The sequence below is a fragment of the Bufo gargarizans genome, chromosome 1 (genome assembly GCF_014858855.1).
Source record: "Bufo gargarizans isolate SCDJY-AF-19 chromosome 1, ASM1485885v1, whole genome shotgun sequence".
Taxonomy (NCBI): Eukaryota; Metazoa; Chordata; class Amphibia; order Anura; family Bufonidae; genus Bufo; species Bufo gargarizans.
The window spans coordinates 410,600,401-410,626,073 of NC_058080.1; the positions used below are offsets into that span (position 1 = coordinate 410,600,401).

Genomic DNA, 25,673 nt, shown 5'->3' on the forward strand with positions numbered 1-25,673 from the left:
GAAGTCCACAATGCTTCTGGGAAAATGTTCTATGAGTAGATTGGACAAAAGAGCAACTTTTTTTTAGCACAATGCACACCAACAGCAAAGCCTCATTCCAACTGTAAAGCAACTGGAGAGTGCATCACGATTTGGGATTGCTTTGCTGCCTCATGGCCTGGAAGCCTTCAGATCATTTAGAGATCAATGAATTCTAAGGTATATCAAAACATTTTACAGGAGAATGGACAGCAGTCTATGAACTCAAGCTAAAAAGATGTTAGACGATGCAACAAGACAATGACCCAGAGCCCACAAGTAAATTAACTAAAGCATGGTTGAAACTTTTCGAGTTGATGTGGCATTGCCTAAAGAGCGTTTTGCTGGGGAGAATGGTGCAAAATTCCTCCTCACCATTGTACAACTCTTATTTACAGCTTTCAGAAACATTTGATGGAGACAATTGCTGCTAAAGAGGGATCTATACATTGTTAAGTATTCACATTTTCACCATACACTGTGAATTTTTACTCAGTGTGCTCAATAAAACACACAAATGGTACACTCATTTGTGTGCTATTAGTTTACTTAAAGGATAACTGTCACACTTAGACCCTAATTTAAATTTTCATATATGTAGTTACTAATAACATGATATTCCAGAATCAGTTACTATTAGACTGACTTATCCCATATTTAATAAGATTCAGCCCTTAGCAACCAGTCTGCATAAAACTGCAATTTCACTATTCAGTTAAGATGGCTGCCACTGCCCTCACCCTGAGGCTAATCCCGCCTGCCCTCACTAGCCAGTAACAATAGCCCCCCAAAAGTGTCAGTAACCAGAGCCCTCCCCCTAAAGGGTTAATCTCCTGCAGCACAAAGGGGTCCTCTTACCACATGTTGCTTTCATTTATACACTGAGCAGACGGCAGATCTCCCTTCCTTGCTCTGCGCTTCTTCGACTCTGCATTGTCCAAGTCTGCTGAGTGAGGGAGCGTCTGCCAAGCGCAGAGACAAGGAGAAGTGCACACAGCCCAGGCACTGTTATCAGCTGCTGGGGAGGACCTGGCTTTAATCATTTACTACAGTCCCTGGCTGGCTGTAATCTGACCTTGCACGCTGCGTGCTTCTGCGTCCTCCGTCCTTCAACACATAGACGGACCATGCCTAGCAACCCTATTTTAAGCACAGGTAAAAGTAGGCAGTACAGGGAACAAAACTGTGGAATTAAGGGGTAATTGAATACACAGTGAAAAGTTGAAATAGGGCCACCAAGGAGATATTAATCACCACAATCCAATACTCCCAAAAAAAAAAAAAAAAAAGACAGTTATACTTTAAATTCTTTCTGTCTACAGTTCTGACTTAAAGGGGTTATCCTTTGATTAATGTACAAAATGAAAAGCAGACATCATATAGTACATGACAATATATTTGTAACAAAGCTAGAACCAGCCCTGTACCTCACATGGACCCAGAGATCTCCCCAGTCATTGCTCTGCTAGATTTATATCAAGCTAGCAGCTGAAGAGGAGTGTCTTTTTTGCTGCAGCTAAGGGGGCGTGTCTTTTCTTCTGGAGCTCTCTCCCTATCACAGCTCAGGAGGCAGTTGAAGGATGAAACTGAGCATGTGCGGCCTTCTCAGTGAGCAGGTCAAATAAATAAGAAAAAGCAGGTGGCACTATACAGATGCATTTTATTGGATAACTCATTGGCTATACGAATTTTTTAATTGCATGCAAATACAAAAGTTTTCAAATCCATATGCTGGCTAGAAAACTGTAGAATATTTTTTGCACGACAACCCCTTTAAATAACAATTAGACCACCATATTAGCAATCAACATTGTTCACTTACTTTGTCTTGCAACTATACACGTGAACCCATGAGTGGCAATTACATAAACTGGAGAATTTTAACGCCCACACTAATTTGTGCCACTCCCAAATATTGGTGAGCACAGTACTGATCTAATTGTACTTTGCAATAATGGGCTGGGTTGTTTCCCTGAGGGTCATTGGAAAACTCAGAAATACCAGGAAACAGCCTTTAAACATCCAGAGCATGCTACAACATCTTCATACGAGACATTAGGAAGAATAAGACGTGCAGCCATAGAAAGAAATCATGCCTCTACTACACATACAAGAACAGGTAAATCTGTTATTCTATTCACATTATATATATATATATATATATATATATATATATATATATATTATATTTTATGGAGATATATTCATGATTATTATGATTCCATCTCTCTCTATCTATCAGTCTGTCTATATATCCATCTATATATCATCCATCTAGCTGTCTATCTATCTAAAGTTATATTGCAGTTTTTTTCCTTCAAGTTTAACATGAGAGACATTCTTCCAGCAAATGTAGTATAAAAGTAATGTAAGCCAGAGTATGAGTAGAAGATACTAAATATACATACAGTATAAGGCTTCTTTCACATCGTATCCCAAACATCTTCATCAAAAGGAGGACTGGATCCAGTGGATAAGTGAAAGAGGATACATTCCCTAACATTGCTTTCTAGATTGTTCCTCTCCATCTTATACCGAGAAAGAGTTTTCCCTTTCGTCCTAACCAGCAGCACAAGTGGGGGTATTCGCCCCTGTGAAGCTGGTCAGGACAGGCGGAATTTTTGCTGAATAAAATTCTGCATCTCTAGTAATTAATTAATTAATTAACTCCCCCCTCCTTATATAGGCCGCCCTCCACAGGGCTAGTTGCTTTTATTTTGTCCTGTGTGTCAGTCTGACAGCCTGGAGACTGACCGGTCCCTTCTAGAAGCTAGAGGGCTTTCGGTGGAGGTCCTGAGAACAATCTCTCACTCCAGAGCGGATTCTACGAATCAGAAATATTCCCGCATATTCAGAAAATTTATGCGATGGTGCACGGATAGAGAGGTAGTTTACTCAGATCCTCCTCTCTCTGAGATTCTTCAATTCCTGCAAGATGGTCTAGACAAGGGTCTAAGCCCATCTACATTGAAAGCTCACGTTGCTGCCTTGTCAGCATGCCTTGGTAAGCCAGTTTCTCAGGACCCCCTAATTAAGAGGTTCCTTAAGGGTGCTCAGAGGCTTAGGCCCAGCATCCAGAGACCAATCCCTGAGTGGGAGCTCCCAGTGGTCCTAAGGGGGTTGTGCTCCCCCCCCTTCGAGCCTTTGGAACAGGTAGACTTAAGGTACCTTTCCCTCAAGGTTACCTTTCTCTTGGCCATAACCTCAGCCAAGAGGGTTGGGGAGCTCCAGGCTCTGGGGGCAGCGGAACCATACTTAAGTTTCCTGCAGGACAAGGTCCTGTTAAGATTTCTGCCTACCTTTCTACCAAAGGTTCCTTCATTTGCGAACACCAACCAGACAATAACACTGCCGGTGTTGTCTCCTACCTCTAACTCTCCTGAGGAGGAGAGATTACTTTCCTTGGACATCCCAAGAGTCCTTAGAATTTATTTGAATAGAACGGAAGAGTTCAGGAGATCAGAAAATCTGCTGATCTCCTATTCGGGGAACAATAAAGGGCTCAAGGTTTCCAAGCCCACCTTGAGCAGATGGCTTAAGGACTCTATTAAGCTGGCTTTCACGTCCCAAGACTTACCTCCGCCATCCTTCTTATCTGCCCATTCTACAAGGGCAGTCTCTACATCATATGTGGAAAGGAAACTAATCCCCTTAGAACAAATTTGTGCGGCTGCCTCGTGGAGCACGCAAAACACCTTTATTGCCCATTACCGCCTGGAGAATAGGCGTTCTGAGGGAACAGCCTTTGGACGGTCCGTGTTAGATGCTGCTCGTCCATAGGTCAGCTCTCTAACTCCTGTGGGATTATGCAGCTACTTAGTGTAGTCCTTTAGCCCTCCCAAGATTTGTGTGAGGTTCCTTGCTACTTCCCCACTTGTGCTGCTGGTTAGGACGAAAGGGAAGTGTCAATTTTGACGTAAATTTGTTTTCCCTTAGTCCTAACAGCAGCACACAAATATCCCTCCCTCTATGCTGTTATGATTACTTGTTAAAAAAGCAACTAGCCCTGTGGAGGGCGGCCTATATAAGGAGGGGGGAGTTAATTAATTAATTAATTACTAGAGATGCAGAATTTTATTCAGCAAAAATTCCGCCTGTCCTGACCAGCTTCACAGGGGCGAATACCCCCACTTGTGCTGCTGTTAGGACTAAGGGAAAACAAATTTACGTCAAAATTGACGCGTCTTTTTGATAGATAATAAAGAACTCTACAGCAGAGAGAATATTTTAAACATCAAGTCCTTAGGGTGTTATTTAGACCATTGTTTCATTGTTTCTTCTTCTTGAGAACCTTTCAGTGAGAGACTTCACTCCGCATGCTGAGCTCATTTTCAGTGAACACGGTGCCCATTTATTTGCAACATAACATGGAGTTACCCCCACTGATGGAACACCCTGTTCGATATGCCTAACATATTGTAAACATTGATTCAAGAAAAAAATAAAATCACAATTATTGATCGTTCCTCCAATAATCATACATTGTACTTGACATTACAGAAATAAAAAATTTTGAGAGAAAATTTACATTTATATTTTAGACCAAAAATCTATTTATATCGGTTTAGCAATAGAGTTCTGTATATGTTTGTTTAGTTATGCTAAAAGTTATACTAAACGTCAGAACTTTGGATAAAACCCTACAATGACGATTCCATATGTAACGCTATACATATTTACATACCACGCTACAATATGAGTGTTAGTGGATTTGGGAGGGAAAAAGAAGAGCTACAGAGATTAATACAGACTACCACTGCTATAACGTTCATATTACTGTTCCTATACTGTATAATGGGCCTTACCCAAATGTGGTAAATCATGTCTTTTGCAAAAAACAAAAGCTGTCGTTCCCAACTGGTGAAGATACAGGGATGGGTTTACGAAGACTGTAAGAAAAACTGTCTTTGTTAAACATAGCAACTTATCACAGTCCAGCTCTGATTTTTTTCAATAGTACAATAAAAGCTGCATTGTGATTTCTTGCTATGGGCAAGGCACACAGTTTTTCTTTTAGACGGTTTCATATATTTTCAGAATAGAACAATGTGGATGCATTTAGGAGTGGCTGACAAAATTAATCCAAGGGCTCAGAGGCAACGCATCAAGGAAGTAGTAATGTAATGCTTAAAAAAAAAAAAAAAGGGCCAGGTCTATTATGTGTTGCAAAGTAGTAGAGCTGTGCAGTTTTCACAATATTTTTGGGTGTGATCATGAAAATAAAGGGTGTAATTATGCACATAAGGACTATGGTAAAGTATTGCATCATCTCTAAGTTTAACTTAATGCAAAAATATTAGCAAGCTGACTGCAAAAAGGTTTAAGCAGATTATTAGGAAATAAAACTGTATTATTGTAAATACATAGGGGCACATTTATTTTGGACGCCAGTCTTATTAAAACTCCAATCCGATGGTATAAAAGAACTCCAGACTTTACATTGAAAGTCAATGGGGACGGATCCGTTTGAAATGGCACCATATTGTGTCAACAAACGGATCCGATTGTGTCAACAAACGGATCCGTCCCCATTGACTTGCATTGTAATTCAGGACGGATCCGTTTGGCTCCGCACGGCCAGGCGGACGCCAAAACGACTTTTTTTTCATGTGCGTGGATCCTCCAAAAATCAAGGAAGACCCACGGACGAAAAAACGGTCACGGATCACGGACCTACGGACCCCGTTTTTGCGGACCGTGAAAATAAACTGTCGTGTGCATGAGGCCTTATGTGTATTTCTGTTTAATAAATAACCCCCATAATTTCAATCTTTTCACCTCAAGATTGAGCAACTCTAAAAATATACTCTTTTTAAAGTGACTATTGACTAACCAATAATATTTACTACATATTTAAAGTGTGTTCCTGGTAGCTCAATACCGTAGAACAAATGAACAGTAATATTAAATCTTATTTATATTTCATATATAATTTTTGTCTTTTTCCAGTTTCTCCTCTCCCTTCTTTTGACAGTTCCCATTCACTATCAATTTAGTTCTGCGTATCCCTCTAAGTCCTCCTACAGTCTCCTTCCTTATCCAGATCCTTCATCCTCCAAAACCCTTCCTGCCCCAAACTCCTAGTCTTTTTCTTTACAAATATCAATATTATTATTTTTTGTCAAATTTTTCCTCTCCTTTCTATTATAGGCTGTAAAATGATTGCCTATACTAACCCCCTTCCAATTTATACATGCCTCTCTTCTCACACCCTGCACAGTTATGTGACCACCTCTGAGCACTCTTCATTGCTGCAGTATTGACATCCAGGACTGGCTCATTGCTAAGGTTTTAAAACATCTAACCCCACCAAAAATATATATAAATACTTATTTATGTATGTAAAATGAAGACAACTTTTATAACATGATAGGCTTACATACACTAACTTAGCAGTAAATAAGATATTAGTTGATAATTAAAATTCAGTTTGATGGAAGAAATCCAAAAAGGTCATTTGCCAAATAATTTGCCCTGTCATAAAATGAATCTATAGAATACTTTTAAATCAGTCATACAGTTGCCATATAAAACTACTACACAAGGGCCAAATAATATCACTTGACCATATATTACCACATAGTGTCTGATGTTTGACTATTACCATTATAATGTGATAGTGAATAAAAACACTTTCCAAAGGTCAATATTACTACTATACAGTAACCATATAATAATGACAGATAGCAGTTCTAAAAAGACTCTACTGACTATATAAGTGAATACAGTGAAGATAAATCCAGTAGTTGATTAGAGGCTTTCCCTTTGTCCCCCTTCTCCTTCTTTCTTCATCTGACCCAGACTGCCATGATGACTTCTGATTACTTCTCATCTCTTGCAGAGTTTGCTGCCAGGACATCTTTGGCTCGTAGCTTTTCCAGCACCATCCCCACATACTACTCACTCTCTACACAAACTTCCCATCTTGATGCTGTCACATTCGGGTGTGGGAGGGAAACACCACACCGAACATAGCAGGGAAAGGGGTGAGGGAATAAGGCCTGGAAACTAGGGAAAGGAGATAGACACCTCCTAGTAAAACCCTAATCAAAGTCCTGACTAACTACCAGTATGTACAGACCCCAGAGGTAGGTGAGTTCATACACAAGGAATACCTAGTGTCCTAACTCACCCTATAGGACCCTGGTACTAATGTCAGCACTGAGACAACCTGTTCCTCTAAAAGGAAGGACGAACAGGAGTCTCCCTCAGGCCTTAATGCAAATGGCAGGGAAATGCAACACACAAAGTAGCCCAAACAAAATGGAAAGAAAACACTTAACTTCAAGTGGCTATGGCAGCACCAGGAACTCAGCTGAGATCCACACACCAGCTATCAACAACTCCAATAGACGCTATAAACAGCATAGCATAGTGGGAGAAACAACAATAAATAGAGAAGGTTAAATGACCATAATAGCCACACCTGTGCCCTTTTCAACAATAACATCCTGCTTCCCCCCTATTTTTAAGCCTGCTCCTGACACAGTCGGCCATATTGATTTGCTGTATAGTAATGAAGTCATAACTATAGTTCTCTCAAAAATTATAATGCCAAATAGATTACCTTTTTTGTGCTACCCCTCATGATGCCTTGTTAATGCCTCTAGACAGTACTAGTGAACCCTTAATGTTACAACACAGTAATAATACATGTAACTGAAAAAAAGTCATACTCACTGAATAAAGGATAAAGCACTAGTTCACTAAAGGACACAGCCAGGCTCCAATAGTATATAATTGAAGCTGCAAAGCAAAAGCACAATAATGTTCGTTCTCCCATCACAGTAATACTAGACCTTTAGTGCCCCTTTAACAATACCAGGGCTTCGTTACTTTATCTTCACAGTAATCCTTTCCTTTAAAGGGGTTCTGCACTTTGTTTTAACTAATGATCTATCCTCTGGATAGATCATCAGCATCTGATCGGCGGGGGTCTGACACCCGGGACCACCGCCGCCGATTAGCTGTTTGAGAAGGCAACGGCACTCCAGCAGCGCCGCGGCCTTCTCACTGTTTACTGCTGGCCCAGTGACATCACGACTAGTATCAACTAGCGTGGGCGGGGCTAAGCTCCATTCAAGTGTCGGACCCCTGCCGATCAGATGTTGATGATCTATCCAGAGGATAGATCATCAGTTAAAACAAAGTGCAGAACCCCTTTAATGCTTATGCACATTATTAACCCCTAAAGGTCCTATTTTAACCCCTCGAGTCCTATTTTAATTTTTGCATTTTGGATCTTTCCTCCTCACATTCCAATAACCACCACATTTTTCCGTTCACATAGCTATATGAGGGATTATCTTTTGTGGGTTTACGATGAATTTTTTAATGCCATCATTTAGGAGGGTGATTTAAACTTTTAAAATATTGGTGCTTTTTTTATTTAATTTTCTTTAACCTTTTTTCCTTTTTATTTTACTATTAGCCCCCATAGGGTGCTAGTAAATGGGATCTTTTGATCCCCTCTCCCATTCACCCTAATAGAGATCTATTAGGGTGAATAGGATTTTTACTCTCTCCATTTTGAGCTATGCACCCTGTATAGCTCAGTATGGAGAATGCCATGACAGGCCTGAATCGCTTGAGCAGGGTCCAGGCTGAGCCGCATCCCTCTGCCTTCACTCACAGGGGTTAAATCACAGGGGCGGCGAGATCGCCACTCCATGTCAGTGCGGGTGGGTGCAGAGGCCTGCTCTATAAATACCCTCCAACATTATGACGTACAGGTATGTCATAATGCGTGAAGGGGTTAATGGCTGCATATTTGCCCCTGTACAGTGATTGTGTCCCCTACTTAGTGATTTAGTGTCCTCTAACAGTAATGCTGTCTGTTTAGTGACACTATTTGGTAATCGACCCCATTAGTGCTCCCACACAGTACCAATACCCCCTAAGTAAACGCCAATACAGTAAAAGTGCCCACTTAGGTTCTGAGTCTAGTAATGGTGTTCTTTATATAATTTTAACATAGTAAAAGTCCCATTAGTGCCCCCATGTAATAGCATACCCCATAATTGCAAAGTGAACCAGAATCTTCCCAAAAGTATTTTTTTTATCTTTATTTATAAAAGAAAACTTCCATATTGAGCATGGTGTCTGATCTGACAGCAGCATGTTACAGATAGGGTAGCCACTTGATTAGCCCCAAAAAGGACATCATAGACCATGCCCCCTGTCACACCCCGTTATAAGCCACACCCCTCTTCCAGTAATGGTTCCTGGCAAGAAAAAATGAAAAGAGGGAGGACCTTAACGTGAGCTGTGCGAGGGTCCAGAGTGCTTCTCTCACCTTCAGTTAGTGACAGAGTGACATGTTGGCTGGCTCTAGTGAGGGTGAGAGAAGGCCTCAGTCAGTCTGTAGCTGTAATGCATACTCAAAGGACAGTGCTTCTATTTTAGCATGGAGCAACAAAAATGGAGGACACCCAAGAGCCCATTCAGGCCTAGTGCAGACTGTCCAGTCTAAAGCCAGACGTTTGGCCGCCCTAGTTATAGAGCAGGAGGAGCTGAGCAGATTGATATATAAAGTAATTTAGTATTTTTGGAGAATAAAAATCAGTATAGCTTGTATTTCATTCAATGCCTATTCTTTCTATGCTTGGGAGTCCAGTGGGTTGTCCAACTCAGTGATTGATAGCTATCTCTGTAAGTATAGTGGTACAGAAAAGGTGACACCACCCACTAAACTCCAAATCATGGAAAAAGCAGGGATGTAAGTGAATGAAATAGAAGTTAAACTGAATCTCCCTTTGAAAAAATATATATGACTCTGCTAAGCTGCTCCTGCTCTATAACATGCTGATGATAGATTACACAGCATGTTCAAGGACAGTTAAAGGGATTATCCTATGACTAATGTAAAAAATGAAAATCGGACATCATAAAGTACATTGCAATCTCTTTCTAACAAAGCTACAACCAGCCCTGTACCCCCCATGAATCCAGAGATCTCCCCATTCAATGCTCTGCTAGATTTACAGGGTATATCAAGCTGACAGCTCAAGGGGAGTGTCTTTACTGCTGCAGCTAAGGGGGCGTGTCTCAGGTCTACCAATCACAGCTCAGTAGGCAGCTGAAGGATGAAACTGAGCATGTGCGGCCTTCTCAGTGAGCAGGACAAAGAAATAAGAAAAAGAACAAACAGCAGGTGGCGCTACACAGATATATTTTATTGAATAACTCAGTGGTTATGCAAAATTTTTAATTACATGCAATTACTAAAGAATTCAGATCCAGGTGCTGGTTTGAAAATTGTAGAATATTTTTCATGAGACAAACCCTTTAGGCGCGCCTTCAGCCAACAAGAAGACGCAGCTCTCAGCTGTACTCTTGTGAGTATAGTATAGTCTTAAAAAATTCAACAAAGCTTGCAATTTATACATTTCTAAGTCTCTGGTTTTTCTCAGTTCAATTCTACATGAGAATCCCTTATCAGTGATTGACAGCTATATCTGTGTGCACATGCCTGATTAGGGTGGCTTCACAGGTGGTGAAAAAATCAAATAGAAAATACACAGGTGTGGATTTTCACATAGGTGCAGATTTTGTGATTATGGTGTAGATTTTTACATGCGGATTACTTTGTGAATTTTGATGTGGGTTTCTGTGCATATTACATCTTCCATTCAAAATGAACGGAGATGTTCAGCTTCATTATTTATTTGATGGAATATCAATTCTGCAGTGGAACACAGTGCAAAGGATTGACACTTTTCAGTCCCATAGGTTAACATGGAGGAAGTTTTTATGTGGCATATTTTCTGGAGGAATTTTCCACCATGTGTGGGGGAACCCTAACATGCTGCCTGCAGACATTGCACTATATAGACTCCTGATACAAATAAAATCACAGGCAATTAAATTAGGAATCAGCAGTCTTAAAGGGGTTTTCCGCAGCAGCGCCGCTGCCTTTTTGCTGCTTTCCCTAGACTGAGTGAAGACATGTTTATTAGTCACATGACCTAGGGGCAGCTTAGCCTCATTAAAGTGAATGGGGCTGAGCTGCGATACCTGGGTAAGCATGGAGAAGGCAGCGGCGCTCACAGGAGCACCAGTATCTTCTCAAACAGCTGATCGGCAGAGGTCCCGGGTGTTGGACCTCCACCGATCAGATACTGATGACCTATGCCAGGGCTGGCCAACCTGAGGCTCTCCAGCTGTTGCAAAACTACAACTCCCAGCATGCCCAAACTGCCTACAGCTATCAGCCTATCAGCCTATCGGCATGGTGGGAGTTGTAGTTTTACAACAGCTGGAGAGCCGCAGGTTGGCCAGCCCTGACCTATGCAGTTGTAAAATCTCGGAAAAAAAACCTTTTAAATTCCCTGCCTAGCTCTAGCAGTGGACACAGAAACAGAAACCTGATTGACTCGGCTTCCAGTTGCACCAATTGGCTGGTCGGCATGACAACCCACAGTCCTACATAGAGATTTAGCCACATAATTATTCAATAAATGTATTGTTATAGCTCCACTTGCAGGGAGAAACAGTGATAGTTACAGGAAGAGAGCTGTAAAAGAAAAGACACACCTCCTGAGCTGTGATAGGGAGATAACTGCAGCAAAAAGGACATGCCCCCTGAGCTGTAATAGGGAGAGTGCTACAGCAAAAAAGGACATTCTCCCAGAGATATCAGCTTGAAATAAATCTAGCAAAGCAATTGGAGCAATGAATGGGATGACCTCGGGATCCAGGTGTGGTCCAGGGCTGGATCTAGCTCTGTCAGAAAGAGATTGTTATGTATGTTGTGATGTTTAACTTTCAATTTTTACATTATTTGTGGGATACGCTCTTTAAGTCCAGTTATATTAGTACGCCCACACCACGCCCACTTTTTAGACCTGGCTTGAGCGGGGAAAAGTTACAGATTGTGGCACATCTCACCGTTGCGGTGCAATCTGCCCCTGAAATACGGCTAATATAGACATATTTCAGGATAACAAATACCCCCAAAGACTTTAGTATTGTGTAATGGCACTGTCATCTTATAGTCATATCCATTATTACAGGATTACAGGATATTAATGGACAAGATGAAACAAGAATACATTTGTTGAACAGGCTTTTGCTTTGTTAGCATAGCTGCCAGTGTAGACCCAGATTCTTTGCTTCTGATGTAAGCAGTGTAATTTCATCAGTTTTACATGCTTCACAGTCCCAGTAATCTACCCTGACAAGCTGTGTGTTGGCACAATTCTAGGTACCACACCTAAACCACACCCCTATTTATGTATTGTTATTTAATAATGATATGGGATATCATTGCGTATATGGACATTGGATATTACAGGTATTTTGCATTGCTTTAATGACTGACAATATTAAGTCATTTTAAAGAGGACCTGCCACCACTCCTGACGTGTCTGTTTTATTAGCTTCATGCATTCCTCATGTAATAACAATCCTGGAGAATATATTTTTATGCCTCTATGTTGTGCTGTTCCTTTATTATTTCTACTAGACATTGTGAATGAATTGCTAGTAGAGATGAGCGAACTTGTGTTTTATGCTCGGCGTCTAAAGTCCGGCTTCCGGTTAGCGGAGAATCCCGATATGGATTCCGAATACCGTTGTGGTCCCTGGTAGCGGAATCAATAATGGCCGATTATTGATTCCGCTACCACGGACCACAACGGAAGTCGGAATCCATATCGGGAACCATATCGGGATTCTCCGCTAACCGGAAGCCGAACTTTAGACGCCGAACTTAAAACAGAAGTTCGCTCATCACTAATTGCTAGCAGTCTGCAGTAAGGGTACAGAGGGGAGGTAACAAGTGTGTAAATGCACAGTCTGAAAATGGCAGCACTTATTGGATAGAGTGAGTCTATGCAGGGACACCCCCCAACTAGTTACCACCCATCTGTACCCTTACTACAGACTGCTAGCAATTAATTTGTAACTTCTAGTAGAAATAATAAAGGAATGGCACAACATAGAGCCATAAGACTAGATGTTCCAGAATTGTTATTACATGGGGAATGCATGTAGCTATTAAAACAGGCACGTCAGGAGTGGTGACAGGTCCTCTTTAAGGGTGCCTTCACATGCTGCAGATTTGGTGGCATAAAATTGTGCGATGGAAAATTAGTTCCATTCACCTTAATAGTGCCTGCTGAAATCCATGTGCTTGCTGCCCCATTCAAATAAATGGAACTGATTTTCAGTTGCAGAATTTTCTGCCACAAAATCTGCCACAAGTGAAGGCACCCTAAATGTCAGTTTTGCCTAAGCTGAGACTAAGGCTACATGCTCACGTCCATTTGTATTTTGCGTTCTGCCAACTGTGGATCCGCAAAATCTGGATACTGGCCATGTGCATGCCGCATTTTCTTAATAGAGCTGCTTATTCTAGAATAGCACATATTCTATAATTTTCTGAATCCATGTGCTGTCCGCATAATTTGCAGCCCTATGGAAATAAATGGGTCCGCGTGCAGTCTGCATAAAATACAGATCAGATGTGGACCCAAAAATATGGTCATGTGCATTAAGTCTAAGGGTGGGTTCACATCTGCGTTCTGGATTCCGTTATGGCTTTCCATTATAAAATGGTTATAATGGAAAATAACGGAATCCATAAGAAGGAAGGACGGATCAGTTTTTCTGCCTATAGACTTTTATTATGACGGAATGCAAAACGGAAGCCTTTAAAAGGCATACCGTTTTGCTTTCCGTCTTAATTGAAGTCTATGGGGAAGCATAACAGATCCGTCTGGTTTCCGTTATGCAGAACGGAGATAAAAGTCCTGTCGACAGGAATTTGTTTTCCGTCTTGCATAACGGGACCCAGACGGATCCGTTATGATTCCCATAGACTTCTATTAAGACGGATCAAAATGGAATGCCTCTAAAGGCTTCCATTTTGACTTCCGTCTTATGGATTCCGTTATTTTCCATTATAACCATGTTAAAACGGAAAGCCATAACTGAATCCTTAACGCAGATGTGAACCCACCCTAACTCTGCAAATGTGTAAAAGTAAACATGCTATATATCTGTCCAAGACAAACATACAGGTAGTTAACTTGATCATTCAGAAAATAGAATATAATGCAGTACACTTTTAATAGCTGTTGGCTTAATATTTGTTTGCCAAGCTACAGAATCTCACTCTACTCTCTAACAACTTCCCCATAAACATATGCTCAGTTTGGTGAAGTATGTAAGTGTTGCCTATAGAGGCAGAGGAGAAAGCTGATTCCTGACACCTCTTGTGGTTTATCTCTTGGAAGAACAAATAAAGTAATATATATTACTATATATATATATATATATATTTATGGGAGAGGCTTAGACTGTGATGAGGGGGAAAGCGCTTCCCCTGACCTAGCTGGCTGTGTTGTGCCAGAAGCCAGGAGCGAGGGTAAGCCTAGTAGTGGGCGTACCCTAAAGGGGGTGTTTGAAAACAGGGGGGGGGGGGGGGGGTGGTCGGGTATGAACAGAAGCGCCCTGAGGAGCTGGGGACTGGAGCTTAAGAAGGTAAGATGCCCCTCCCACAAATTCAGGCTGACTTTTCAGCCTTCCACTTATGGGAGAGGCTTAGACTGTGATGAGGGGGGAAGCGCTTCCCCTGACCTAGCTGGCTGTGTTGTGCCAGAAGCCAGGAGCGAGGGTAAGCCTAGTAGTGGGCGTACCCTAAAGGGGGTGTTTGAAAACAGGGGGGGGGGGGGAGGGTATGAACAGAAGCGCCCTGAGGAGCTGGGGGCTGGAGCTTAAGAAGGTAAGATGCCCCTCCCACAAATTCAGGCTGACTTTTCAGCCTTCCACTTATGGGAGAGGCTTAGACTGTGATGAGGGGGGAAGCGCTTCCCCTGACCTAGCTGGCTGTGTTGTGCTGGAAGCCAGGAGCGAGGGTAAGCCTAGTAGTGGGCAAAAATAGACGAGGAGAGCAGAGTAGTGTCCAAAAAAAACTTTAATTCCTCTCAATACGGAACAGAAGACCGGCACTTCACTCAGAATCTTCAAACTTTTATTTCGGCATAAAAGGAAATAGCGCAGAAGCGACACGTGTTTCGGCTCAGGTATGAGCCTTTGTCAAGCATAATGAACTATTGCATGGAACACATTTAAATAGCCCGCCTACATGGGCGTCGAACGTGATGAAGTCACATCACCATAGAAACGGAGATACAAATCATAAGGTGCAACAATTCTCTACATTGTTGCAACAAAGTACTATGCTATATATGATACAATTACATTTTTAAGAGTATTACAGAAAAGAGAAATCAATAGTGGACATGGGATACAACAAATCTAGAAATTACAATAAACATATTCAATGTAATAATAATAATAATCATCATCATCTATTTGAAAACTAAATCACCCACTGGCTATCTCAAAGTAACAACATATTGTATCTTGCTGCTCTTTTATTCTTTTTGCTTCATTATTTTCATTTTTTCTGTGACTGAATGAATAAAGAATGCATATAATACATTAAAAATGTAGTTACAATAGAAATTTCTTTGGATCTTACAGGAATGCACTCAAATCATACTCTCGATTTAAACCTTTCGGTTCAATGGTCTGCAGGGTATGAATCCAAAAACTTTCACGTTTCTTCAGTAATAGCAATCTGTTGCCACCTCTACACGGTGGCAGCACCTGCTCAATTATTTGAAACCTTAATTGTGAAACATTGTGAGCACACCTGTCAAATGAAGGGGAACAGGCAATAGCAAATTTTTCTTACGTATGGTCGATTTGTGATTACTGAACCTGTCCTTCATTCTGACAGATGTCTCACCAATGTACAATAAGCCACAAGGGCATTTTAATAAATATACAACAAAGTTGCTATCTCAGAGAGCAAGGTTACAGAAAGCCTGGGAAATCTCTACGTTCGGGTTCAGGATGTACCTCGTGAAGCAAGAAGAGCGCCAGCGACCCATGCATTTAATCACGTGCGCCGGGACCCCATTTTTTGATGCTGAGGACGCGGCCCCGATTCGGAGCGATTGTCCTGTGATGGTCAGCGGGTTGTAACCGAGACCTGAGGCCAGCGTTCTGATGTGGGATACGAACTGGATTGACGTCAGGAAACCCCCATGCCAAGGAAGCAGCGGGCCATCTAGGGGGGCATCTTGCTACAGGGCTACCAATTTACAGAGGACCATGACCGGGCACAAATCGTTCGAGGTTTTAAAGAACCTGACCTCCGAGGGAGGCCCATGCTGATTGGCCTTCGTGGAAGGGAGCCAGGGACAAAATGGTCATGGACCCAGGACAATTGCCGCACCTGCAATCCCTGATGTTTAGGGGAGGTGCTGGTGAACTCACCTGGCCTGAGGAACCCGTAAAACCCAAGGTACTTGGCTGCCTTAACAACTAAACTAGGAGAGTGCCCAAAAGGATGTCCATCCAGCGCGGACGGCAGTCTCCTAAACATCTTGCCGGAGACAGGCTGCCTACGGGTGGGAGGGGCTTCCCCGCACTTCTGGACCCCCCCTAAGGGCCGCTTTGACTGCCGCACTGAAAAAAATGGAACCTGAATAACTATATGTGATCGGAACGTAGTACGACCGGTGCCTACGAGAAGGCTTGAGTCGGTCTGGGTAACGTACCGGGGCTTAGAGGCTACTACCTGTACTGATGTCTTGGGTCACCTGACCTTGGTCCAAATGTCGTACAAGTGAACGGTCAGGACACGTTCCTGAGGAGGACAAATCCATAAGGTTCGGAAGGGAAAGAGAACATAACTGGGGAGGATGACAGGCCTGGGTGAACCAGGAGACAGAGGTAGGTGCGAGCCTGGGCGATCCAGGAGGCAGAGGTAGGTGTGAGCCTGGGCGAACCAGGAGACAGAGGTAGGTGCGAGCCTGGGCGATCCAGGAGGCAGAGGTAGGTGTGAGCCTGGGTGAACCAGGAGAGAGAGAGAGGTAGGTGCGAGCCTGGGCGATCCAGGAGGCAGAGGTAGGTATGAGCCTGGGCGCGAACCAGGAGACAGAGGTAGGAGTGAGCCTGGGCGAACCAGGAGACAGAGGTAGGTGCGAGCCTGGGCAATCCAGGAGGCAGAGGTAGGTGTGAGCCTGGGCGAACCAGGAGAGAGAGGTAGGTGCGAGCCTGGGCGATCCAGGAGGCAGAGGTAGGTGTGAGCCTGGGTGAACCAGGAGACAGAGGTAGGTGCGAGCCTGGGCGATCCATGAGGCAGAGGTAGGTATGAGTCTGGGAGAACCAGGAGACAGAGGTAGGTGCGAGCCTGGACGATCCAGGAGACAGAGGTAGGAGTGAGCCTGGGCGATCCAGGAGACAGAAGTAGGTGTGAGCCTGGGCGATCCAGGAGGCAGAGGTAGGTATGAGCCTGGGCGAACCAGGAGACAGAGGTAGTTGCGATCCTGGGCGATCCAGGAGGCAGAGGTAGGTGTGAGCCTGGGCGATCCAGGAGACAGAGGTAGGTATGAGCCTGGGCAATCCAGGAGGCAGAGGTAGGTATGAGCTTGGGCGAACCAGGAGACAGAGGTAGTTGCGAGCCTGGGCGAACCAGTAGAGCAGGGAGACAACAGCATATAACGTAAAAGCACATACATATATCATGTGGCCCTGTCGCCACCATAGGACAGATGACTGCAGTGAGCGTTTAGTGACCGCTGGTCGCGTATGGCGTGTGATAACGACCTAGCCTACTCGTGGTGATACCCCCAGCTCTCTTTGGCCGCAGAATTTTCCTACACTGGCGCCGCCGCACTGGAGCCGCCAGGTTGATTAAGTCCGCCGGGCCTGAGTGAAGATTCCGGCGTGTGCTCCACTCTGGAACGCACGCTGAACACGTGACCAGGAGCCCAGGCCCGGTGGAGGATTTCCGGCGTGCGCTCCACGCTGGAACGCACGCCGGGCTGCAACGGCGCCCAAGCAAAAGATGGGACGGGGGAGGCCCTGTGGAGGATGATCGTGGATGATAGATATGTGTCACCGAGGTTCCTGGCCTTAGTGAACTAAGAGCCGGTTTCATGTGTTAGCAGCAGTTGCTGTTTGACACGTTGCTATTTAGTATGGCTGTAATATCTGATCCGGGACAGCTCTTACTGGGTGGGTGACTACACTACACGTTTCAGGCCGGGTCTTGGTTTGGGCTATAAAACACAGGCAGCACTGTCAGGTGGTGTGGATTACTCCTCTCTGACAGTGGAGCTCTGTCAGTCTCTGTGTTGGGACCTGGGAGTTTGGACCTGGATTAAGGCCTGCTACCTTGTTGGTGTGAAAGCAGGTGGAGTCTGCTTTGTCCAAGGACTTCTTCTTTGCTGCATGGTGTGAACGAACACCAGAATCACAAGGTGACTTTTTCTTGAAACTGACTTTTTGTTTTGTCACTTACTTAATGTATGAATAAACACTGAACTGTTTAATTTAAAGACTTTGTTGTTGCCTCTATACTGCTTCCGCTAACCTGCCTATCAGAGCGAACCCCCACAATTGGTGGAGGATGCGGACACGCGCAGTGAGGCTGGCCTGAAGGACGAATTTTTTTAGTTTTTCCGGGCATGGTTGTATGTCTTACATCAAACCAGCAAGATTACAACCCGTGTCCCTTGACAAAATGGAAGCTGTCATGGAGGCTAATAAGCAGCAGCAGGAAACCAACCAGCTGCTACTGCAGCATGTGATGGCTTTTACAAGCAGCAGGAGCATCCCAGAACGATCCCTAAGATGACCCTCTCAGACGACGTCGAGACCTATCTGGCGGTGTTCGAAAAGGTGGCCGTGAAGGAGAAGCTACCCCGAGATCAATGGGGTGAGGTAATCGCTCCATTCCTGGCATCCGTATCCGAGCAGGTGTTTTTTGACTTACCGGATTATCAAGCGGCCGATTACACGACAGTAAAGGGTGAGATTCTGGCAATACTTGGGGTGAATGTGTTGGTCCGGGCCCAGCGGGTGCATCAGTGGGAGTTTAACCCAGCTGAACCCGTGAGACCTCAGTATTATCTGTTACACTGGTTGGAAAAATTGCTGCAGCCTGACGTGCCGAGTTCCACTGCTATGCTGGACTCTCTGTTGTCTGATGTATTCTGGAGGGCTTTGCCGTACCCTCTCCAGCACTGGATCGGCCAGGTGTCTCCTTTTAATGCCCTTGAGATGGTCGACCTGGTGGAGCACTATGAGGCTACCAGAAATCTACAGGGGGGTTCTTTTGGGAGGGGGGCAGTCAAATCCTGGAAATCTCCACCTTAGACCCGGCGGCTGGTGCCAGCAAAACCTGCCCGGGATGTACCCCCTGCGGACCTAGATCCGATGGTCTGCTGGCGGTATCAGGAGCCTGGCCACATAAGGGCCGACTGTCCCCATCGGGGCAAACCCATAGATACTAACTATGGCTACCTCCACTCATTGTATGCCAGGAAGCTGTGTGCAACAGGTACCCCCAAAACTATAGACAATAGCCAAGTGTGCTAGGTGGAAGTGGGAGACACTCTGGCGGTGGCTCTGCTGGACTCAGGGAGTCTGATGTCCCTGGTAAGAGCTTCCCTGATGCTGCCCGCCGAGTATACTGGCCCAAAAGTTGGGGTTGTGTGCATCTATGGAGACTTAAAAGACTTTCCCACCGCTCTGGTGTCTCTGTCCACGGTGGCCAGCAGGTGGACTCACGAGGTGGCAGTCGCCACCAATTTACATTATGAACTTATAATTGGGAGAGACTGATACGAAAGTTACTGATACCCGTGAGAAAGGTGTAACCCCAGTAGAGTGGCCTTGCTCAGGGAAGAAACTGGAACCCTGGGAACCTGAGACCGAAGGGCCAGCGGTAGGGGTGGAAGAGGGGAAGACAACCCCGCTGAGTGTAATGGTGAGAGACATGGAGGATTTGCCGCCGGGTCCTGAGTGAGTTGGCAGACCTTAACGTCTCCGGGAAAAATTTCGGTACAGCACAGCACTGGGACCCAACACTATCTCTGGCCTGGGAAAATGTTGTAATAGTTGATGGTGAACCTTAACAACCGGGGCCCGAGTTGATGTTTCTCCATTGTGTGGTTCATCAGAAGATTTATGGGGTGAGCATATTGAATAGCGGTGGTGCCCAAGGCGTATCGCAAGCTCGTGTTGGAGCTAGCCCACCAACATGTTCTTGGGGGACACCTGGGATGGCAGAAAATGCAGGACCGGATTCTACAGCGGTTTTACTGGCCCAGTGTGTTCAGAGAGGTGGAAGGATATTGTAAGTCTTGCCCAACCTGCCAGATAATGAGCCCCCAGCCACATTTCCTTAGTCCCCAGGTACCTCTCCCGATTATCGAGGTTCCGTTTGAGCGAATTGCTATGGATCTCATAGGCCCAACACATCTTGGTCGTCCTAGACTATGCCGCCCGGTAGCCGGAGGCGATACCCCTGCGACATACATCGGCCAAACTCATAGCTAAGGAGTTAATGGAAATGTTTTCCCGAGTGGGACTACCTAAAGAGGTTCTGACCGACCAGGGGACCCCTTTTATGTCAAAGGTAATGAGGGAACTCTGTAAGTTACTGTACATAAAACCGCTACGGACATCCGTTTATCATCCACAAACGAACGACCTGGTACAGAGGCTTAATCAAAAATTTAAAAACATGTTAAAAAGAGTTGTGTTTTAAGGATGGGAGGGATTGGGACCTTCTTCTGTCCTATCTCATGTTTGCAGTGCGAGAGGTGCCCCAGGCCTCTACTGGGTCCTTGCCCTTCGAAATGCTATATGGCCGACATCCTCGCGGTTTGTTGGACATAGCCAAAGATGCATGGGAACAACAACCCACACCATATAAAAGACAGTATTGATGCTTGTTAGGGAACATATAGAGGCAGCCCAGCGAGCCCAGAATAGGGTCTATAATCGACAGGCTCGGGTTTCGGATCTTTAACCTGGGAGATCAGGTTTTGGTTCTGGTACCGACGATGGACAGTAACTTCCTGGCTAGGTGGCAGGGACCCTACGAAGTACTGGAAAAAGTTGGTGAGGTAAACTACAAGGTACACCAGCCAGGGTGGCGAAAGCCGGAGCAGGTGTACCATGTGAATTTACTTAAAACTTGGAAAGATAGGGAGACCAGTACGGATGACAGCCCGTGTCCGAGTTTCCAGCCCCACGGTCTGATACAAAGGAAGCAGTTGCCACAGTAAAGAATGCTGACAGCCTTTCCTCTAAACAGACTCAGTAGGCCAGGGAGTTCATCAGCAGGAACACGGATCTGTTCTCGGACCTCACTGGACGAACTTCTACCATCCAACATGACATTGTCACTGAGCCTCAGGCCAGAGTCCGGTTGAAACCATACCAGGTACCCGAGTCTCGGCGACAAGCCATCTTGGAAGAAGTGCAGCTAATGCTACAACTAGATGTCATTGAGGAGTCGAAAAGTGAATGAGCCAGTCCGATTGTCTTAATACCCAAGCCGGACGGGACATTACGGTTCTGTAACGATTTCCGCAAACTAAATCAGATTTCTAAATCTGATGCATATCCCATGCTTCGGGTGGATGAGCTTATTGAGAGGTTAGGCCAAGCCCGGCATTTTTCTGTTTTGGACCTCACCAAAGGGTACTGGCAGGTACCCTTGATGGAGGCTGCCAAAGAGAAAACCTCCTATATCACACCATAGGGGCTGTACAATATAAGGTGTTACCCTTTGGTCTGCATGGCACCCCTGCAACTTTTCGATGGCTCATGGACATTTTGCTGCGTCCAAATCGTCGGTACGCTTCGGCTTACCTGGATGATACTGTCATTCACAGTACCGACTGGAAAAGTCACCTACCAAAAGAACAGGCTATAGTGGACTCCCTTTGAAAGGCCGGACTAACAGCTAATCCCAAAAAATGTGCAATTGGTTTAGAGAACAAAATACCTGGGGTATGTCATTGGCAAAATACCTAGGGTATGTCATTGGGCACAGGGTCATCAAACCCAAGTGAACAAAATAGAGGCGATAGGGAATTGGCCCTGACCTGTCACTACTAGGCAAGTTAAGTCGTTCCTGGGAATGGTGGGATATTATATGAGGTTTGTCCCCCACTTTGCTACGGTGGGACAAAAGAGAGTTTATGGTACAGACCGATGCATCCAAAGTAGGCCTCGGTGCTGTAATGTCTTAGGAAGTCAACGGGGAGGAGCATCCCATTGTCTTCCTCAGCTGTAAGCTCACCCCAACTGAGACCAGGTACAGTATAGTGGAGAGAGAGTGCCTGGCTATCACCTGGGCACTAGAGTCTCTCCTCTATTATTTGTTGGGGAGAAAGTTCCTCCAGATGACTGACCTCTCCCTTCTTAAATGAATGAGCCAGGTTACCCGATGGTTTCTCTTTTTAATTTTCGGTAGAACACAGGACAGGCCGGTTGCAAGGAAACACGGATGCCCTGTCCCGGGTACACTGATGTGTGTTTAGCCCCTCAGGGTTGAACAAAGGGGGGAGATACAGTATGTAGGAGGGTTCAAGGGATGATAGAGATGTGTCACCGAGGTTCCTGGCCTCGGTGAAGTAAGAGCCAGTCGCTGTTTGACACATTGCTATATGGCTATATATGGCTATAAAAGCTGAACCGGGACGGCTCTTACTGGGAGTAGTCAAAGTGCTGGGTGGGTGAATACCCCCGCACGTTCCAGGCCGGGTCTTGGTTTTGGGCTATAAAACACACGCAGCACTGTCAGGTGGTGTGGATTACTCCATTCTGACAGTGGAGCTCTGTCAGTCTCTGTGTTGGGACCTGGGAGTTTGGGCCTGGATTAAGGCCTGCTACCTTGTTGGTGTGAAAGCAGCAGGATTCTGCTTTGTCCAAGGACTTCTTCTTTGCTGCATGGTGTGAATGAACACCAGAATCACAAGGTGACTGTTTTCCTTGAAACTGACTTTTTGTTTTGTCACATACTTAGACCTCGGGCACACAACCGTTGTTTGGGTCCGCATCCAAGCTGCCGTTTTGGCGGCTCGGATGCGGACCCATCCACTTCAATGGGGCCGCAAAAGATGCGGACAGCACTCCGTGTGCTGTCTGCATCCGTGGCTCCGTTCCGCGGGCCCGCTACAAGAATAGGCATTTATATTACCGGTGCCCGTTCCGTTCTGCAAAACGGAAGGCAACACTGGCAGCTTCAGTTTTTGGATCAGTGGTTTGCGAACCGCAAAAAACAGCACGACGGCACGGTCGTGTGAAATGAGTCTGAAGTACCTTCTTTTTTGCCGAGGATACTATCACTGGCCACCCATACCTGGAAATGTTAAGGGACTGGCTTATGCCACAGATAGGGAAAGATCTGCCAAACATAGTCTATCAGCAGGATGGTGCAACTCCTCATTTTCAGTTGGATGATCCCTATTGGATCAGGTGTTTTAGAAGAAATGACTCACGTTGTGTTGGCCTCCACAATCTCCAGATCTAACACACTGCAACTTCTTTCTGTGGGGCTACATTAAGAACTCAGTGTATCTGCCCTCTTTTCCCACCAGCCACAGGATCTGAATGACCTGAGATAATCACTGAAAAAGTGGAGTCCTTATTCGAGGATATGTTGGCACTAGTTTGGACAGAAGTGGGCTACCGCCTAGACTTCTGCCATGTCGCCAATGGAGCACACATCGAACATTTGTATCTACAGTGTATCTATCCAATGAATTATATGTATGTCTTACAATTTTATTACAAGAGATGAGCAGATATAAAAAAATGTTCATTTGTCTTTCTAGCCATATTATCTAGCTCCAAAGTTCAAGTGTAAGTGTAAGGAGAGTAGAAACGAAAAAAAATCTATATTTAATAGGTGTACTAGATCCATATTAGAAACATTTAAAGGCTATGGATATTTTTGTGGGGAATAATGTATAATATTATTGCATCGTATTTATATTTTGTTTAAAATCATTTTTCCAATTAGTAGTTATTAAAAACTAGCAGAAGGACCCGGCTTTGCACGAGTAAATTTCATCTACTTTAGTTAATGTTTGTGTGTGTCGTTAAAAGATATCGACAGTATCCACTATAACAGTGACATCTACAGTACCCCGTGCCTTTAACAGTGACCTCCACAGCGGCCGCCCCTTTATTAGCGACTTCCACAGTACCCCATCTCTTTAACAGTGATTTCCACAATAACCCACCCGCAGTGACCTCTACAGAGCTCCGTTCCCTTAAAATGTGACCTCCGCAACACCCCGTCCCCTTAACACTGACCTCTACAGCACCCCGCCCCTCAACACTGACCTCCATAGTGGACCGTCTCCTTAACTGTGACCTCCACTGTTCCCTTAACAGAGATCTCCACAGCGCCTGCCCCTTTAACAGTGACCTCCACAGCATCCCGCCCCCTTAGTGACCTCCACAGTAGCCCGCCCCTTTTACAGTGACCTCAACAGCATCCTGCCCCGTTAACAGTGACCTCCACAGCAGCTCTCTTCTTTATTAGTGACCTGAATCTCAAACCTATACATGTTATATATGAAAATGATCGTCACAAAATAGGGAACCCATTGCAATAATACATTTTTGTGTTATTTTTAACATTTTTACTTTTTAATAATAATTAGCGGTTTTCCTCCAAATTAATCACCTACAAAAAATGTGAAAAAATCTCTAAAAAAACACATTCTAATAAAAAGTCCTAAGTGTCAAGTAAAAAAAAAAAAAAAAAATCTAAAATTATTTTGGTAGTCAAACAAATAAAAAATCTACAGTCACTAAACCATAAGGTGCGCAAAATTCCCAAAAGTTGCCTGGACATTTAGGCCTCTTTTGGGCCCGGTCATGAAAGGATTAACATACAGTTTCATATTTTAAGTTATTAAGAGTGTGTCCAGCCTGACATATTCTTCTGCTTCACAGTTAGGGCTCATTCAGACGATTGTATTTATGTGTCTGCATCCATTCCACATTTGCGGAACGGATGCAGACTCATTCATTTCAATGGGGCCGCAAAAGATGCGACAGCACGCCGTGTACTGTCCATATTCATACTTCCGTCTTGCAGCCCCACAAAAAAGATAGAGCATGTCCTATTCTTGTCCGTAATTGTGGGCAAGAATAGGCATATCTATCATAGGGCTGGCCGTGTGCAGTCTGCAAAATGTGGAATGCACACGGGCGGTATCCATGTTTTGCGGATCCATAATTTGCAGACAGTAAAACACATACGGTCATCTGAATGAGCCCTTATATAACAATTATAGTAGATTCTGTCCAAGTAGTCATTTTTTAAACAAAATTTGCCAAAGTTATATAAATTAAGCTCAACAGAGTGTGCCCCAGCCTGACCTTATTGTGTCACATTTATTATAGTGGACTTTTTTTTTAAACAAAATTTGCCAAAACTAATTAAATTCAGTTGGTCAGAATGTGTCCAAGACTAACATTTTTCTGGGTCACAGTTATATCCCAATGTTTGGGGACCAACTTGGTGGACTCCACTGTTTTAGGCGACTAATGGCGTTTGTTCAGCCTAGATGAAGGATATCTATCCTCCATTATTTCTTAAAAAAACTAAAAAACTGCCTCTTCCTTTTACTCTCACATTGTGGAGTACAAGGGTGCCACTCCTTGGAATTCTTACTGTGTGGCAAGGTGCATGCCACCATCCACATGTGGAGCCACAAATACATTAGAGTACATGTCTTTCACAGCCCACTGAGTAAATGTTTTGCAAAGAGGTGGTCACAATGCACCACTGCTACAAGGTTGCTGCTGACATC

At 44.4% G+C, this 25,673-nt stretch overlaps 1 protein-coding gene across 1 annotated transcript in view; it reads left to right on the forward strand.

Moving 5' to 3' along the window:
* Positions 1 to 2,008: 2,008 nt before the first annotated feature.
* Positions 2,009 to 25,673, forward strand: part of LOC122932147 (thioredoxin-like) — a 33,541-nt gene continuing 9,876 nt past the window's right edge. Inside the window, exon 1 of the mRNA XM_044286401.1 lies at positions 2,009 to 2,137. Coding sequence (XP_044142336.1) covers positions 2,111 to 2,137 — 27 coding nt within the window. The 5' untranslated portion in view covers positions 2,009 to 2,110. The remainder of the gene's footprint in view (positions 2,138 to 25,673) is intronic.